General features: G+C 46.7%; 1 protein-coding gene across 1 annotated transcript in view; it reads left to right on the top strand.

Annotated features, from left to right (window-relative positions):
• The window catches only part of LOC140418094 (uncharacterized), a 267,483-nt gene extending 251,277 nt beyond the window's left edge, over positions 1-16,206 (top strand). The window contains exons 5-6 of the mRNA XM_072501515.1: positions 2,766-2,835; positions 14,075-16,206. Coding sequence (XP_072357616.1) covers positions 2,766-2,835; positions 14,075-14,866 — 862 coding nt within the window. The 3' untranslated portion in view covers positions 14,867-16,206. The remainder of the gene's footprint in view (positions 1-2,765; positions 2,836-14,074) is intronic.
• The last annotated feature ends 381 nt before the right edge of the window (positions 16,207-16,587 follow it).

Here is a 16,587-nt window from a genome sequence, read left to right as displayed (position 1 = left end):
GGAGAAACTGTACACGTGTGGTGTGTGTGGACGAGGCTTCAGCCAATCATCTAGCTGATTGAAACGCAAACATAGTTGCACTGGAAAGGGGAACTGGAAAAATGGGGACTATGGGAAGAGATTCGGTGCACCCACACTGCGGAGTGGCTGTTCACCTGTTTGGAGTTTGGGTAGGGAGTCACTCAATTATCCCTGCTGTTGACGACCAGCGAATTCACAGTAGGGAGAATCCGTTCTCCTGCTCAGTGCTTATAAAGGAATTTGCTGATTCACTGACCCTACTGAAACACCAGTGAAGACACACTGGAGAGAGGTTGCCGCCTGCACTGTGTGAGAAGGACCTTAGTGAGTCATCCCACATCCCACCTTCTGAAATGACAATGAGTTCACAATGAATGTCAGTAGTTTCAAAATCACTAATTTCAGTGGCTACCATTTTATAACCTGAATCAATGTTGCTTAGTATGGCAAACTAACCTGGTCAGAAACCAGTTTGAACTAATCTAGATAACGGGCGGGATTCTCCCTTCTGGGGACTAAGTCCCCACGCCCGCCGGAAAATGGGCGGGAATCACTCTGGACTTTTCCCCAGAGTGTCCGGGGTGATTCTCCGTTTTCAAGGGGGCCAGCAGGGCCCCAGCGTGCATCCCGCAGCTCCAGATGCCGGCAGGGCTCTGTAGTTACGGCCGTGCATGCGCACGGCGGGCCCCGCGCAACATGGTGGCACACTACAGGGGCCCCACGCGGAGGAACAGAGGCTCAGCCCGGAATGAGCGCGCCAACCGATTGGTAGCCACCGATCGCGGGCCTGGCCAGCGTGGAGGACCCCCCCCCCCCCCCCACCAGGACGGCCCCTGCAGCCAGAACACCGAGGTCCCACCGGGTGGGACCACATGTGAACCACGCCGGCGGGCACTCCAGCGCGGAGCATCGCAGCGGGGGCCGCTTTCAATGATGCCGCGGCAATCGCGCGCGCTCGACGTGGCGATTCTCCGGTCGCCGGAGAAGTGTGTGCCAGCGTGGGAGCCTATTTTGGATAATTCTTCGCCCCCGTGCCAAGCGCGATTTCGGCGCTGAGGGTCGGAGACTCCCACACAACATTTTAAAAACTAAACTAATTACTGCATTATCAGACGCCAGCCAGATTAGTCAAATAAAGAGCCTTAATTGTGAGACAATTAAAGAATAAGCACCTGATCAATAAATGTAGCAGTAAGGCTGGTATGTAACTTGCAACACAAAATCTAGACAGTTTTAAGCTTTATAATTACACATAATTAAGTACCCTCAGCATAAATCATGAGAACTGTAAAATTAAGCTCTGGAAACCTTTATGGCCTTGACAGCTACATTCAGTTGGGTATTGAATAAATCTTTATTCAAACAGTCTGATCTTTCAGTTAATCTCTATTAAAACATCAGGAGATGCTAGCAGTGTCAGGACCCAATTATGGATTGAAAGATGGTTACGTTAACCAATTATTGTTTGACACTTAGGATAACTCAAGGTAAGAGATACAGTTTAAGAGATAGCGTTGTTTTAAGGTTAAGAACATCCATAATTAGCTAAAACAAATGCACTTGTCTCATTTTATTTTTACAGATTTAGAGTACCCAATTTTTTTCCCAATAAGAGGCAATTTAGCGTGGTCAATTCACCTACCAGGCACCTCTTTGGGGTTGTGGGGGTGAGACCCACGCAGACAAGGGGAGAATTTGCAAACTCCACACGGACAGTGACCTGGGGCTGGGATTGAACCCGGGTCCACAGCGGCGTGAGCGCTTATCTCATTCTTGACTAATTGGACCAATTGGCTATTTCCAACAACCTGGCTAAGGAGGTCTTGCAACAGTTTTAAATATAAAATAAATGTTTGAGAAGCTGTTGTTAAAAAATCCTTTTATGGGATGCTGGCTTGGCCAGCATTTATTGCCCTTCCCCAATTGCATTTGAGTTACATATAGGCTAAACCAGATAAGGATGGCAGATTTCCTTCACTCAAGGACATTAGTGAACCAGATGGGCTTTTATGACAATCGTTTTATGACTTTAATTCCAGATCATTATTGAATTCAAATTTCACCATCTGCCATGGTGGGATTCAGGATCTGAACCTGGGTCCCTGGTGCATTGTCCTGGGTCTCTGGATTACTAGTCCAGTAACGATAACACTAGGCCACTGCCTACATGTTTTTGTTAACCGGTTGTATGTTGGGATTCTCATGTCACCTTTTTGGCCTGATGAGTCGAAGAAGTGATGAGAAGTATGTTCAATTGTTAAAGTTAAGCTTTCTCCCCACTGTTAATTTGATCTTTCTGGTTTGTTACCTTTTTACCTTCAATGGGGGGGGGGGTTCAATTATTCTTTTGAATTCACCATCTGAGTGTTCATTCTTGGTTAAGTCTTCGCCAATCTGAATTGATTTACAATTGAGGATTTATTGCCAACAACCTGTAACCCACAAATCAACAAAGTGGGGACCGTGGCAGAGACCAGACTCTAACAGGTTGTACAGCGAGGGGAATTATATTTTATATATCAACTGTGAAAAATTAGGACATGCTTGATCAGAACAAACATTTTAAATCTTCGACATGAAATGAATTGCATAAATACATATTTTTATTTATAAAATTGTAAAAAAAAATCTCCAATATAAGGCTTCATTTCATTGGATCAGGAAAACTATTATTTTTCACACAGTCAGCATGGACACTGCAGAAGCTCCTGCACCTCTTTCAATATTGATTTTTGCAACTCCAGAATTTTCAAAATGGAATTGGACAATGACTTGAAAGTCATGCTTGACAATCTACTAAAATTCTTTGAAGATGTAAGTAGTAAGTTGCCCACGGAGAACCAGTGGATGTGGTTTATTTAGACTTTCAGAAGTTTTTGACAAGATCTCACATAGCAGGTTACTATGTAAAGGTAAAGCGCATGGGATTATGGGTAGTGGCTTGTGATAGATAAAAAGCTGGTTAGCAGACAAGATGCAAAAAGTTGGAATGAATAGGTCTTTTTCTGATTGGCAGGCTACTAGGGGGGTATGGCAGGGATCTGTGCTCTGACCCCAACTGTTCACATTATATATTAATAATTTGGACATGGGAACTAAATGTATGATCTCCAAACTTGCAGATGATACAAGTTGGGTGGGAGGGTGAACTGTGAGGAGGATGCAGAGATGCTTCAACGGGATTTGGACAGGCTGAGTGAGTGGGCATATGCATGGCAGGTGCAGTATAATGTGGATAAATGTGAGGTTATCCAATAGAAAGGCAGATTATTATTAGAATGGGTGTAAATTGAGAGAGATGAATACTCAGTGAGACCTTGGTGCTCTTATGCATCAGTCGCTGAAAGTAAGCACGCAGATACAGCAGGCTGTAAAGAAGGCAAATGGTATGTTGGCCTTCATAGCAAGAGGATTTGGGTATAGGAATAGAGTACTTTAGTGAGGCCACACCTGGAGTATTGTGTGCAGTTTTGGTGTCCTTATCTGAGGAAGGATGTTCTGCTATGGAGGGAGTGCAGCGAAGGTTTACCAGGCTGATTCCTGGGATGGCAGGACTGTCATATAAGGAGAGATTAAATAGGTTAGGATTATATTAATTGGAGTTAGAAGAGTGAGGGGATTTCATAGAAACTGACAAAATAACAGGATTAGACAGGGTAGATTCAGAAAGAATGTTCAAGATAGTGTTGGAGTCCAGAACTAGGGGTTATAATTTGAGGATAAGGGGTAAACCTTTCAGGACTGAGATGAGTAGAAATGTTTTCACCCAGAGAGTGGTGAATCTGTGGAACTTGCTACCACAGAGTAGTTGAGGCCAAAACCTTGTGTAATTTCAAAAAGGAATTAGATATAGCTCTAGGGGCTAAAGGGACATGGGGGGGGGGGGGGGGTGAGATCAGGGTATTGAACTCAAATGATCAGCCATGATCATAATGAATGGCGGAACAAGCTCGAAGAGCCAAATAGCCTCCTCCTTCCATTTGAAAGGGAGAAAACTCAGAATTATTTAGAAACAGCTGGAAATCGGTATTTGATCAAAGTTGGCACAGGCATGATGGGTCGAATGGCCTAATGAGCTGTATCATTTTACAGTCCCATTGCGAGATCAATGTCAAAATATACCAGCCCAATTCTATTTATGAAAAATAAGATTTTGAATTGCAACATGACTGCAGTTTGTCATTCTCTAGCAGTCACTTTGACAGCAGCGTGGTGTTTCTGTTGTGTGGATGATGTCTGTTCGTGACCATTCACCTGTTTTGTGGGGGGGGAAGAGATTTAATCGTTTGTTTGGAGAGATGAGTGGGTTCACAAGTAAGTACTGGTAAGTGATTGAGTTTTGTTGTTAATTACATTTGGGTCTGAACACTTCACTGAGGTCGATCTGTTGATGTTAATAAACACCAGCCCAGTTATATATGTCAATATTCACCCAAAAAGTCAAATAAATCTGTGTTAAAAATGCAGGCTGTTGAGTCTTGTTAATATCCCTGACACAAGTTAATTCCTTATGAAGGGCTCTTCCTGACCCCTATCTCCTCCATCCTCCCCTCCAACAACAAGTGTGAGGAACTCTCTGTCACTAAGATTGAGACAATCTGATCAGCTGCCTCTGCTGCTACCCTCCCACTAGTCCACTGGACCAAACTGTCCAGTTCTCCTGTCTTAGGCCTGAACTCCAATCTTGCTCCAGTTTCCCTACTTTCTGCCCTCGTGCCTCTCAATTCTGATCTTATCCATCAACCCTGTTCTTACAAAACTTGTGATCACCCTACTTCCCCATGGTCACTGATATTGTTAATGGCTTTCTGTCTCAACTTCCAGCTCTGTGTCATGTCCCATTTTGTCTCCTGTTAGCTTATATGCTGCTAAACCACCTCATTCCTGCTTTTTATCACTACAACATTTCCAGAACTATCCTAACCCTCTCCTCATACTTCAAGCGCTGTAAATCCTGGTGCCTGTTTAAAAAAACTTTGATGGGATATGATGAAGGCAGGATTTGCTACCCATCTTGATTGTAATTTGAACTGAGCGTCTTGCTGAGTCACTTCAGAGGGCAGTTCAGAATCAACTTTGGAAGAATGAGAGGGGAAAACTGTTCCATAGAAATTAGAATTGTCTATTCTGAATTTCCATCCTATTAAAAATAAATTTAGCATACCCAATTCATTTTTTCCAATTAAGGGGCAATTTAGCGTGGCCAACCAACCTAGCCTGCACATCTTTGGGTTGCGAGGGTGAAATCCACGCAAACATGGGGAGAATGTGCAAACTCCACATGGACAGTGACCCAGAGCCGGGATCGAACCTGGGACCTCAGTGCTGTGAGGCAGCAGTGCTAACCACTGTGCTGCCCCCCCCCCCCTTGAATTTCTATCCTTACTAAAAGTGTTGACTTTTGTAAACATTTACATGTATTAGAAGGAAGGATTTGCAGTCAAAGTTCTAACCAAACATCAGATCACGATCTGACAGTCACTCGATTCATCAGAACCTGAATATCATCATTTTGAATGTACATAGAACATTACAGCGCAGTACAGGCCCTTCGGCCCTCGATGTTGCGCCGACCTGTGAAACCACTCTAAAGCCCATTTACACTATTCCCTTATTGTCCATATGTCTATCCAATGACCATTTGAATACCCTTAGTATTGGCGAGTCCACTACTGTTGCAGGCAGGGCATTCCACACCCTTACTACTCTCTGAGTAAAGAACCTACCTCTGACGTCTGTCTTATATCTATGAAGAAGAAGAAATTATTGTTCTGTCTGTGGGAGACAATTTCAAAGATCAATGTGACTGGAAAAGGACCATGACACACACACACACCCGAGTGAGAGGGTTCCAGTGAACTGATTGCGGAACGAGCTTTAACCAGTTTCACGGACTGAAAGAAACACACCATTCACAGCAAAGAGAAACTACACATACCGTGTGTGTGGTCAAGGAGTCTACTGAAATCCAAACCGGAGAAACACGGGCACCCTTGCACCATGGAGAAACCATAGAAATGTGACACTTATGGGAAAAGATTCAATTATCCATTCCTGCTGGAAAAGAATCCACGCACTCGCACCAGGGAGAGGCTGTTCATCTGCTTCAAGTGTGGAACTCCTGCATGCCACCTGCATAGACACCAAAGGGTGCGGAGAAGCAAGTTGCTTTCTCTGACTGCGGGAAGGGATTTACTCAGTCATCTGACCTGCTGACACAAGTGTGTTCGCATGCGGAGAGGCCATTTGCTTATTACGAGTGTGGGAAGAGATTCGCTCAGTCATGAAATCTTCTGCTGCACCTGCAAGTTCACACTGGAGAGAGACTGTTCTCCTGCTCTGAAAGTGGGGAAAATATTCACTGGGTTATCGCACCTCATTGCATACCAACAGATTCACATTGGGGAAAAGACCATTCACCTGCTCCAAATGTGGGAAGGGATTTGATCAACTATCCCAGGAATGGCCATTCATCTGCTCAGTATGTGCTACCGGGCAGCACGGTAGCACAAGTGGATAGCACTGTGGCTTCACAGCGCCAAGGTCCCAGATTTGATTCCTCGCTGGGTCGCAGTCTGCACGTTCTCCCCGTGTCTGCATGGGTTTCCTCCGGGTGCTCCGGTTTCCTCCCACAGTCCAAAGACATGCAGGTTAGGTGGATTGGTTATGATAAATTGCCCTTAGTGACCAAAAGGGTTAGGAGGAGTTATTGGGTTACGGGGATAGGGTGGACGTAAGGGCTTAAGTGGGTCGGTGCAGACTTGATGGGCCGAATGGCCTCCTTCTGCACTGTATGTTCTATGTGGGAAAAGTTTCACTGGATCCCCTAATGTGATAAGTCAGCAGCGAATTTGCACTGATGCACTCCAGCTGCACTTCCTGTGGAAAGAGATTCAAGTCTTCCAACCTTAGTATACACCAGCAAGTTCACACTGGAGAGAGGCTGTTCATCTACTCCAAGTGTGGGAAGGGATTCATTTAGTCATCCCACCTGCTGACACACGAGCGAGTTCACAAATGACTTGAACCATATTCATTTCAGTCTTCTGCTGATATTAATTAATTAACTCCAACCTCGGTATATGTATTAATGTTCTGAATAAAAGTCAAATGAATTAGCTGTTTGTTAAAACACGCAGTGTGTCTAGTTTTTAATATATCTCTGACATTAAGTTAGCTCATTTTGAAGGGCTCTCCCTTTCCCCTGACCCTCCTCCATTCTCACCTCCAACAAGTGTGAGGAGCTTATGGAGCTTCTTTGCCACTACGATTGAGACAATCCGATCAGCTGCTTCTCTCCCTTCCACGAGCTCATCTGGGCAAACCCTCTAAAGTTCCACCTTGTCCGAACCCTGAACCCACATCTTTCTTTTTCCATAGGATCGTAGAAACCAGACATTGCAGAAGGAGGCCATTCGGCCCATCACCTCTGCACCAGTACTCTGAAAGCCCACCCTATGTGGACCCGTAACACCACATCCCTGGGTACTAAAGAACAATTTAACCTGCACATTTTTGGACTGGGAGGAAACCGGAGCACCCGGAGAAAGCCCATTCAGATACGGGGAGAATCACCCAAGAACTGAATTGAACCCGGGTCCCTGGCTCTGTGAGGCTGCAGTGCTAACCACTGCTACCGTGCTGCCCATATCCTTTCTTAACATTTAAATCAGTTTGTAATCTCTCAAATTCATGTCCATCTTTCCAGAACTCCATGTTTGAATTCCTCCAGTCAGGTTTTGACCCGGCCCCACAACTGAACCAGTTCTGATCAAAGGCACGGTAGCACAGTGCTTAGCACTGTTGCTTCACAGTGTCAGGGTCCCAGGTTCGATTTCTGGCTTGAGTCACTGTACGGAGTCTGCACGTTCTCCCTGTGTCTGTATGGGTTTCCTCCGGGTGCTCTGGTTTCCTCCCACTATTCCCAAAAGACGTGCTGTTAGGTGAATTGGACATTCTGAATTCTCCCTCAGTGTACCTGAACAAGCGGCGGAATGTGCCCAATAGGGGTTTTTCACAGCAACTTCATTGCGTAATGTAAGCCTACTTGCGACAATAAAGATTATTATTATCCTCTGTGTTGAAGGTAAACTTTCCCTTCTCGCCCTGTCTGTGGAGGTTAGGTGGATTGGCCATGTTAAATTGCCCTCAGTGTCTGTGGTGATGTGCATCAATGTAAATACATATAGGCTAGCTAAACACTACAGGGAGCACTGGAGACATCACACACACAATGAATAGATCAGTTAGATAGGACACGACCAATGGACATTCACGATACACACAGAGGTGACATGACCACAGCAGGGCATTACACCAACCCATATATAAAGGACACCACACACATGATCTGCCTCTTTCCAGTGGAGACAGTCAGTGAGTACTGACACAGGGTTGATTCAATATCACTCCCACCACGTGGATTGCAGCAACTGGTTAGTCAGTCTGGGTAGCTATAGTAGGATTAGCAGTAGTGTCAAACCCGAGTAATAGAAGTGTAAATAGTTTAATAAATGTGTTGAAGTTATCTCCACGTCTTAACTGTCCTTTGTCAAGTGCACCACAAGGAAGCTGCTTATGCTACACCTAGAGCATAACAAATCATGGTACCAGCAGTGAACTGTTTCAATCCATATAGCCATACCTCAGTGTACAGTGACAACGAGCAACGATACCCAGGCAAGATGTTCGAGATCCGGGTTCCACAGCAGCTCCAGTGCCACGGCGATCTCCGCGAAAACTGGCAGGCATCCGGAAAATGTTTGAAATCTTCCTGGTAGCAGCCGACCTACAAGGCATGGCCGATGCTGAAAAGACAGAGCTTCTGCTCACCATCGCCGGTGCCAGAGCAGAAGAAATCTTTTAAAAATTCAAGTTCTCCAAAGGGCAAAACAGGAGCGACTTCCAGGTAGTTCTGGACAAATTCGGCAAATACTGTGAGGAAAACACACTCCAACTAGCAAGAAAAGGTAAGAGAAGTGCCAGTACTCACCACGAGGCCGAGATCCCGGAGCAGAGAACAATTTTGATCGGCGGCCATCTTTCTAAAGGGACTGCAGTTGCGCGAGAAGCGCACAGAACGGGAAGGTCCGTTTGCGCATGAGCGAGACGCTACGCATGCTCAGTCACGAAAACGGCCCCCGGTACAGGAACAGCAATTTGCGCATGCGCAAACGTTTGCTATGTAAGATGTCACATGCGTCATGGCGTCAGAGACCACGCCCATTTAATGGGGAAATGTCGCAAATCAAAGAAAAAGTATTTTAAAGCCATAAAACAACCTTCTATCACCTGGAATGACAGCGCAATGCCTCAAATTGAACCAGGAAATTAAATTAACCTCCGAAGAACCCTGCAACAAGCAGTTGCTTAAGCCCAAACCGATGATTCCGACCTTGAATACTTCAAAACCGACCTTGCGAGCCCAATGCCAGCTCCGACGCAAACAGTGATGATATGGTCCTAGAAGACAACGACACAGACGAACCTTAAACCTTGGGAGGCTACCCCAGTACCAAATCCGAACCGCAACTAGACGTGTTGCACATTGACGACCCCGAACACGAATTCTTCGGATTTGAGGATCTTCAGCCCAGCAGATATGACATCCCAACTCGTGAGTGCAGGATGATGCTGCAGCCTGAAACCAAGAGACAGAGAGCGGTACAAGCCCACAGAGAGCGGCCTGCTGCCACACAGAGCGTGGTCCACGCACCGCTCAGGGTTCCCGACTCTACAAAAGAAGACACGCAGTCCTTGCATGAACAAGAAATGACTCCAGTGTCACAAACCTCCACAGCGAGCTCGTGGACAGACTCCACAATTGCAGAAACGCAAGACTCCAGTCCTTGCACGAACAAGAAGTGACTCCAGTGTGACAAGCCTCCACAGCAAGCTCGTGGACAGACTCCATGATAGAAGAAACGCAAGACTCCAGAGCGCAGTCCTTGCACACACAAGACGTGACTCCAGTGTCACAAGCCTCCGCAGCGAGCTCGTGGACAGCCTCCACGATAGAAGCAAAGCAAGACTCTGACGCGCAGTCCTTGCAAGAACAAGACCATGAGGGTCTAGCAACCTCCTCTGACCAACTAGCGGCAGGCGATGCAAGTCTGCCATGCTCAAGTAAACAGCAAGAAGACTATGACAGTCTACCACGCTCCAGTGCACAGCAGGACGACCATGACGGTCTATCATGTTACAGTGAAGAACAAAGCGACGATGTCAGTCCAAGTCCAAATGAAGGACAACAGCAAGACAATGACAGTCCACCCACATTGTTTGCACCACCAGATGAAGACTCTGACAATTACCCAACCCAAGTGAACAACAAGCAGCTACTGAGGCTCTACTCACGGTATGTGAGACGAGTGGCGACAGCATCCCACCTCCCATGCAAGATGTGCAAAGTGACAGACCTCAGCTGGTGTGTACAGAGGCACTCAACGATCACTGTGAGACCACTGGTGACTCCGGTGACACCATGATACTTCCACCCTCATTCGCTCGAACCTCTCCACAAGTCAATGCATTCCTGCATGTTCAGCCTCCAGACGTGCAGCTCCAAGAAATCTCAGCTCACTCCAGTGAACCTGCTAAGACTCTGGACGGGAAGCATCAACAAACCAACACTGACTCTCAGTTAAAACAGACCAGACTCCAGTTGAGGAGCAACCAAGCGCCGACTCTGATTCATGTAAGCCGGACTTTACTCCAGACAGGGAGTGCCGCAACCTCAGTGATGGCACGCTCAGGGTGACAGCAGATGCCACAACGACGGGAGATGGATCACTTAACAATTACACTGGGTCAGTAATAACAAGCAGCAGCTGCAGTCCAAGATGAATACACCAATATTCACCATAGCTATATCCACACATTGTTTCCACACCAGCAGTGCAGCCAATGACAGCTCATGCTGGACAAACCCAGTATTCAGGCATGCAGCAGCCAGCAGTCTATGCAGCATATTCTCAAACAGGCCAGCACTACGGATTGCCCACTAATGGAATCAAGACCGAAGGAGGACTACCGCAAGCGCAATCTGCACTACAGACTGGATGCCTTAGTTACAGCCCAGGATTTGCTGCACCCCAGCCTAGCCAGACGGCATATTCCTATCAGATGCAAGGTTCTAGTTTCATCACCAGGTATTTATGCGAGCGGCAATTCTGTTTCCAATTCGACAAGCTTCAACGATTCTCAGCAGGATCACCCTTCCTACACAGCATGTGGCCAGAACCAGTATGTACAGTCTTATCCAACTTCAACATATGGCACATCCATGACCTTGAATGATACTGTTGATGGTACCTCTTCAACGTCAACACCAAGATGCCATCCGACAGCACCATCAAAACATCGAAAAAGAAAGGGACTCCAAATCAGACAGCGAAGTGATTTGACCACTTCTTGGTTCCTGTGGCACAGGGACGTTGATGGCGTTCATAACCAAGAGAGACATTTGACCATGATGATTGATGGTTTTTGGACTCACACGAATGATTTGGACGTATTGTTTAATCACTGTTCCCATGACTTGTATATACCTTAACTTATCCACCTGTTTTTTGTTCAATTTTCTTAAAGTGTACAGAAAATATATAACATATAAAATAGGGGGGGTGTGGTGATGTGCATCAGTGTAAATACATGTAGGCTAGCTAGACACTAGAGGGAGCACCAGAGACACCACACACACACTCAACTAATAGATCAGTTAGATAGCACACGACCAATGGACATTCACGATACACACAGAGGTGACACGACCACAGCAGGGCATTACACCAACCCATATATAAAGGACATGATCTGCCTCTTTCCAGTGGAGACAGTCAGTGAGTACTGACACAGGGTTGATTCAATATTACACCCACCATGTGGATTGCAGCAGCTGGTTAGTCAGTCTGGGTAGCTATAGTAGGATTAGCAGTAGTGTCAAACCCGAGTAATAGAAGTGTAAATAGTTTAATAAACATGTTGAAGTTATCTCCACGTCTGAACCGTCCTTTGTCAAGTGCACCACAAGGAAGCCGCTTATGCTACACCTAGAGCATAACAAATCAGTGTCCAAAAATGTTGGGTGGGGTTACGGGGATAGAGTGCAGGTGTGGGGCTGAGGTGGGGTGCTCTTTCCAAGGGCCAGTGCGGACTCCATGGGCCGAATGGCCTCCTTCTGCACTTCTAAATTTCAGCCAATGTGGGCGATCCCGGCTCAGCCCCGCCCCTCATTCTCTCCGATTGATTGGAGGAGCAGCGTTTCCGGTCGGTCCCCAGCCCGTCGCCTTCCTCTATTTATTGGTCAGAAGCTGCCGTCAATCAGTGTGAGCTGGAGCATGCGCAGTCTGGACGGCGAGAGCCCGTGTACGCGGATTTCCAATGCGGGTTTTTACAAACACCGAGGAAGCGGACAATACACCAGTTTACAACGACAGGACCGGCGGACGTGTTGGGAGGCCTCGTAAACTCACGCTGTCGGATTTAAGTCCTCAGTAAGGAACCATCGGTCCGGAGTTGACAAAGCCGGGTGACCGTTGAGGCTTTTTACGGGAACCAGGCCCGATTTAACGGGCGCTATCTTTATCGGGGCATCGAGCAAGCGAGCGCATGTGCGGCAGTTGTTAGTCTTGGGGCAATAAGCAAGAGAGCGCATGTGCGGCAGTTGTTAGTCTTGGGGCAATAAGCAAGAGAGCGCATGTGCGGCAGTTGTTAGTCATGGGGCAATAAGAGAGCGCATGTGCGGCGGCCATGATATTTGGACAGTAAGAAGTTTTACAACACCAGGTTTGTCCAAGTCCAACAGGTTTGTTTTGATGTCACTAGCTTTCGGACCGCTGCTCACCTAGCTAGTGACATCAAAACAAACCTGTTGGACTTTAACCTGGCGTTGTAAAACTTCCTACTGGGCTCACCCCAGTCCAACGCCGGCATCGCCACATCATGATATTTGGAGCAAAACGCTCAACTGACTGAGATTGTGACCAGACGGACTTCATCTCAGAGTGTTCCCAGGGAGAGAGGGGTATTTAGTGAATGGAGATTGGAGCAGGGATTGCAAATTGCCTGCAGTCTTCAAAATATTTATTTGGAGTTAATTAGTGAACATAATAATCTTTATTAGTGTCACAAGTAGGATTACTTACAGTGAAAATCGCCTAGTCGCCACACTCCGGCACCTGTTCGGGGACACTTGAGGGAGAATTCAGAATGTCCAGTTCACTTAACAGCACGTCTTTGGGACTTTGTGGGAGTAAACCGGAGCACCTGGATGAAACCCATACAGACACAGGGAGAACGTGCAGACTCAGCACAGACAGCGACCCAATCCGGGAATCGAACCTGGGTCCCTGGCGCTGTGAAGCAATAGTGTTAATCACTGTGTTACCGTGCCACAGGAAGAGAACCAGAAAACACACCAGTCATGAGACTGATCCCACGTTAAAGTTAGAGAGAGATAGAAAAAGAAGGAAGGAAACCAAGACAGAACGGCGGCACAGTGGCTAGCACAGCTACCTCACAGCACCAGGCACCTGGGTTCAACTCTGGCCTTGGGTGACTGTGTGGAGTTTGTACTTTCTCCTTATGTCCACGTGGGTTTCTTCCGGGTGCTCTTGTTTCCTCCCACAGTCAAAAGATGTGCAGGTTAGATGGGGTTGCAGGGACAAGGCGAGGGTGTGAGCCTAGGTGGAATATACTGACCAGGATGACTTTCGTAAATTCCTTTTACAGAGAATTAAACGGAAAGCATTTTCCGTCTCCCAAGGGAGACACATCACGATCTGACAGTCATTTGATTCATCAGCACCTGAATAGCATCAGCCTTTGAATGTGGAAGGAGAAATGTTTGTTCTGTCTGGGAGAAGATTTCAAATATAAGTGTGACTGGAAAAGCACCGACACACACATACAGTCACCCAAGCAAGAGTGTTCCATTGAACTGACTGTGGAAAGAGCCTTTAACTAATTACAAAGCCTGAAAAAAAATCTCACCATTCACAGTGGGGAGAAACAGTATACATGTCCTGTGTGCCGACAGGACATCAACTGATCATCCAACCTGGAGCGCCATAAGGACACCAGCACAATGGAGAATCTGTGGAAATGTGAGAACTGTGGGAAAAGATTCAATTCCCCATTGCCGCTTGAAAACCATCAACGCACCCACACCAGAAAGAGGCTGTTCATCTGCTCTGAGTGTGGAAAGGGATTCAGTCAGTCAACCCACCTGCAGGCACACCAGCGAATTCACACTGGAGAGCGACCATTCACTTGCTCTGAGTGTGGGAAGGAATTCTCCCAGTTATCTACACTGCTGAGACACCAGCGTGTTCACACTGGAGAGCGACCGTTTACCTGTTCCGAGTGTGGGATGAGATTCACTGGCTCCTCTGACCGGCTGAGGCATCAGCGGGTTCATACTGAGGAGAGGCTGTTCATCTGTACTTCCTGTGGAAAGAGATTTAGATCTTTGTTCAACCTCACTGTACACCAGCGAGTTCATACTGGAGAGAGACCGTTCACCTGCTCCAAGTGTGGGAAGAAATTTGCTCAATCATCCACCCTGCTAAATCACCAGCGGGTTCACGCTGAAGAGAGGCCATTTACCTGCACCGTATGTGAAAAAGGATTCACTGGGTCCTCTGACCTGCTGAAGCACCAACGAATTCACACTGAGGAGAGGCCATTCAGCTGCATTTCCTGTGGGAAAAGATTCAGGTCTTCATACAACCTCACTGTACACCAGCGAGTTCATACTGGGGAGAGACCGTTCAGCTGCTTGGATTGTGGGAAGGGATTCACTCAGTTGACCAACTTGTTGAGACACCAGCGAGTTCACAAGTGACTGCAGGGTTGGCTTTTGCTGATATTCACACCCAGGACTGAATCATGTTCATTCTCATTAGTTTAAAGAATTGAACCATGTTCATTCTGACAGATGGGGTTTGTTTCTGCTGATGTTAATAATCCCTGTAACTGGGCTGGAATTCAATATTCTGGATCTATAGCTGATTGTGTTCTCGGGGCTGCAATGTCCCTTTCTTTAAGAACCGCTATCTGTGATCTTTCCCTGTGATTTAGGATCTCATCAGAAATTAGTTTACAGCAAGATTCTGAAATTTTACTTCAATCCTAAATTAATCTTTCGTATGAACTGTACAATTTAGCATCTAGGAGTTCCCACTGATGAACACCTCCATTTAGAAAGTGCTGATTAATCGTGCTGACAATTCTGACTGACTTGCACATTACACCTCCATTATCCAGCAGAAAGAAGGGGAATAAGAATTGGTGGAGAATCAAAACTTCCCAAAATGTTACCCCTCCTGCCTGGTACAGAAATTCCCTCGACACGGGAATAGAGACAAGGTCAATCCAAATAACAGACTGTCAGAAATCGCTGTCTGAAAATCTTATAAAATCTTCAGAAATGTATGGAATATTATAGAAATTTCTCAATCGCTCTGCCTTCTGATTTCTTCTTTAGCAGCTTTTTGGTTGACTAACAGAGGTCGGGCTTATTATCTCTGCCAAGGAGATGTCTCTAGCACAAGATATTTCTAACCCTCGTACAATTTGATCTCCTGACCCACCTGTATGTGTGAAGGTTAAAGCAGGCACTCGAGAGTAGAGAGATTTTGTAGTGATCCGCACTGTCCATAAGGATGGCACAATGTTCAGCACAGATGCCTCAGCGCCAGGGGCCTGGGTTCAATTCTGGCCTTGGGCGACTGTGTGGAGTTTGCACTTTCTCCCCCTTTTCTGCGTGGATTTCTTCCGGGTGCTCTGGTTTCCTCCCACAGTCTAAAGATGTGCGGGTTAGCTGGATTGGCCATGCTAAATTGCCCCTTAGTATCCAAAGATGCACAGGTTATGTGGACTTATGGAGGTAGGGTGGGGTGGGGTGCTCTTTTAGAGGGTTGGTGCAGACTACATGGGCTGAATGGCCTCCTTCTGCACCGGAGGAATTCTATTCTATGGTAGTGGCTTTAGCCCAACACCCACACTCTTGCTCACACTAGTTAACCGTTCAGAGGAGACTGCCACCACCATCAACAGAAACTATGCTCCATCCCGTTTGTCCTCCGGGACAAGTAAACCTGTCAACGGTCATATGTATTTCTGTCTGTTTAGCTTCTGCATCATATTTAAATTGTTGCTTCTCAATAAACTACTTTAAAATCACTTCTGAGCTCAACCCCCTTTTTGGGTAATCTGACTCGCACCTAAATCTGAGTGGTCTGTGGTCTGAGGGGTGGGATTGCAGTAGTCAAGATCATCGGCTTGAGAAGCAGGCGGTAACTAGTAGGGTGCCACAGGGATCTGTACTGGGATCCCAGCTATTCACAATTTATATTGCTGCCACGGGCAGCACGGTAGCATTGTGGATAGCACAATCGCTTCACAGCTCCAGGGTCCCAGGTTCGATTCCGGCTTGGATCACTGTCTGTGTGAGTCTGCACATCCTCCCCGTGTGTGCATGGGTTTCCTCCGGGTGCTCCGGTTTCCTCCCACAGTCCAAAGATGTGCAGGTTTGGTGGATTGGCCATGATCAATTGCCCTTAG

The sequence above is a fragment of the Scyliorhinus torazame genome, chromosome 5, assembly GCF_047496885.1.
Source record: "Scyliorhinus torazame isolate Kashiwa2021f chromosome 5, sScyTor2.1, whole genome shotgun sequence".
In the NCBI taxonomy this organism is placed as follows: domain Eukaryota; kingdom Metazoa; phylum Chordata; class Chondrichthyes; order Carcharhiniformes; family Scyliorhinidae; genus Scyliorhinus; species Scyliorhinus torazame.
This window is presented reverse-complemented; position numbering and strand designations above follow the sequence as displayed.